Genomic DNA, 1,810 nt, shown 5'->3' with positions numbered 1-1,810 from the left:
AAGTCCAAATAAAACATCACCCATTGGATGTTTTTTCTCTTTCCTTTTTCTACTAATTAATATTATGGATTGTGAGCATCATATACTAAGATATAAAGGTGGGGCTCAGTTAAAAAAAAAAAATTTAATTTCTAATCCCAATCTTATCTTGCTAATTAATGTAATGATTCATGTAAAAGTTTAAGCTCTCCATTTAAAAGATTTAAAGTGGTTTTGGTTAGAAATTTTGTTTTTCAAGATGGGTTGAAGATACAAGGACTAAATTCCAGTTGTTTCCAATCACATGGTTAATTGGAATTTGTAATGAACATGTGTAATCTAGCGAATTGTATAAAATATATCAAATAAGTTGTACAAATATATAGCATAACAAGCACTCACATATCTTTTTCTAGTAAGCTTTTTTACATAATATGTATATGCAGTATGCTAGCTAGAAATAATCACACTCCTCCATTGAGAATATCCATAAAGCGTTGATCTGATTCAACTCTCTCCAGTCGCATCTCATTCCTACACTTTTGAATGAATTCTTCAATTTTTTTGTTCAACTCATCATGGCTTAGCGATTCATCCTTCCTCAGGTATCGAATTGGAGTCTCCCTGAATGATGACCTTGCTTCCACACGAGTGTTGGACTTCCTCATCTCCCTCTCCCTTTCCCTGGGGCCCAAGCTGCTGCTTCCATTATCAACACAAGGTGGCACATCCCATGTCTCGTTCTTCCTGAGGTGCCGTGTGGCTGGAATCCCATGTTCCTCCAGGATCGCTTTCCATGTCGCCTCTAGGCTTTCATTTTGCCCTGGAGCAACTGCTGTGCTCTCCAATTTCACCGCTGTCTCTCCGGTTATGCACTTCCGACGACCGTGGTCCATCACCATGGAGGTCTTCACATGCGCTTCCTCATCGCCAGAGACCTCGGACAAAACATCTTGCACGGATGAGTAATCCAGTGCTGTGAATTCCTCTACAGGGAGGAAGATAAAGAAGATGAAGAAGATGAAGATGAAGAGGCAATGATGATGATGAGGATGAGGATGAAATTGATAATAATGTAAGCATAAGGGGGAGACAACCAGGTATTCAACCACACCCAAAAGCTTGGAATACCATAACAGAGGCTAAATGTGTATGAGATTTTTGGTGTTGGATTCAATGCGAGGACAGTGGAGATGATGCCTACTGATAACAGAACCTGCTTGACAACCCAGATGGCCATATGGAATCTGCTTATAATATTACAAGTAAACTTCCGAGGCATGTCTGAGGCCATAGCTAAAAAACTCAGTTCCTTTATCAAACTACAAGAACCGCAGTTAAGAATATATATATAGGGAGATCGATATGTATAGAATTAATCTTGCTATTCTCAAGCAAAAATAGGAGAAAGCAAGCTAAAGCTACCTGCACATTTCAGCAGTAGAGTGAAAAACAAAGCCTCCCTGCCAGTTTGTGATCAAAATATGTGTAGAGAATCAAAGGAAACACACCAGACATGAGATTGTATTTGGGAAACTGAAATGAAGCTGCCCAAGAATCAAATGAAAGAGAGGAGATGAGAATAGGACTTCAAAAGGGGACAAAGGAGAAGCAAACACGGTACAGAGGAGAAGGTTACGGAAGGAAATATGACCACTTAGCCAAAGCGGGCTCACCGCGACAACAAGATGCTGCTTTTATAGAAGAAAAGGTGCTTCAACTCCTAGTTGTCTGCCTTTAATTTATCATATGTTAAATAAAATAATGATATTTTAGTGGTAATATTATCATGGTAAGTTTAATAAAAGTATGATATTTGAATGTCTGGATG

At 38.7% G+C, this 1,810-nt stretch overlaps 1 protein-coding gene across 1 annotated transcript; it reads right to left on the bottom strand.

Moving 5' to 3' along the window:
• Window positions 1-294: 294 nt before the first annotated feature.
• On the bottom strand, window positions 295-1,598 carry LOC117905059. Its single transcript, XM_034817936.1, has 2 exons — window positions 1,405-1,598; window positions 295-967 (listed from the first exon to the last, which is right to left on the bottom strand). The coding sequence occupies exon 2, from the start codon at window positions 879-881 to the stop codon at window positions 444-446; it is 438 nt and encodes a 145-aa protein (XP_034673827.1). The 5' UTR covers window positions 882-967; window positions 1,405-1,598; the 3' UTR covers window positions 295-443.
• Window positions 1,599-1,810: the final 212 nt, after the last annotated feature.

The sequence above is a fragment of the Vitis riparia genome, chromosome 17, assembly GCF_004353265.1.
Source record: "Vitis riparia cultivar Riparia Gloire de Montpellier isolate 1030 chromosome 17, EGFV_Vit.rip_1.0, whole genome shotgun sequence".
Taxonomy (NCBI): Eukaryota; Viridiplantae; Streptophyta; class Magnoliopsida; order Vitales; family Vitaceae; genus Vitis; species Vitis riparia.
Note: the sequence above shows the minus strand (reverse complement) of the source record. Positions and strands in the feature narration are given on the sequence as shown.

What these genes read in the sequence shown, in the direction of transcription:
- LOC117905059 (XM_034817936.1), bottom strand. Translation starts at nt 881, where the DNA reads ATGGTGATGGACCACGGTCGTCGGAAGTGCATAACCGGAGAGACAGCG.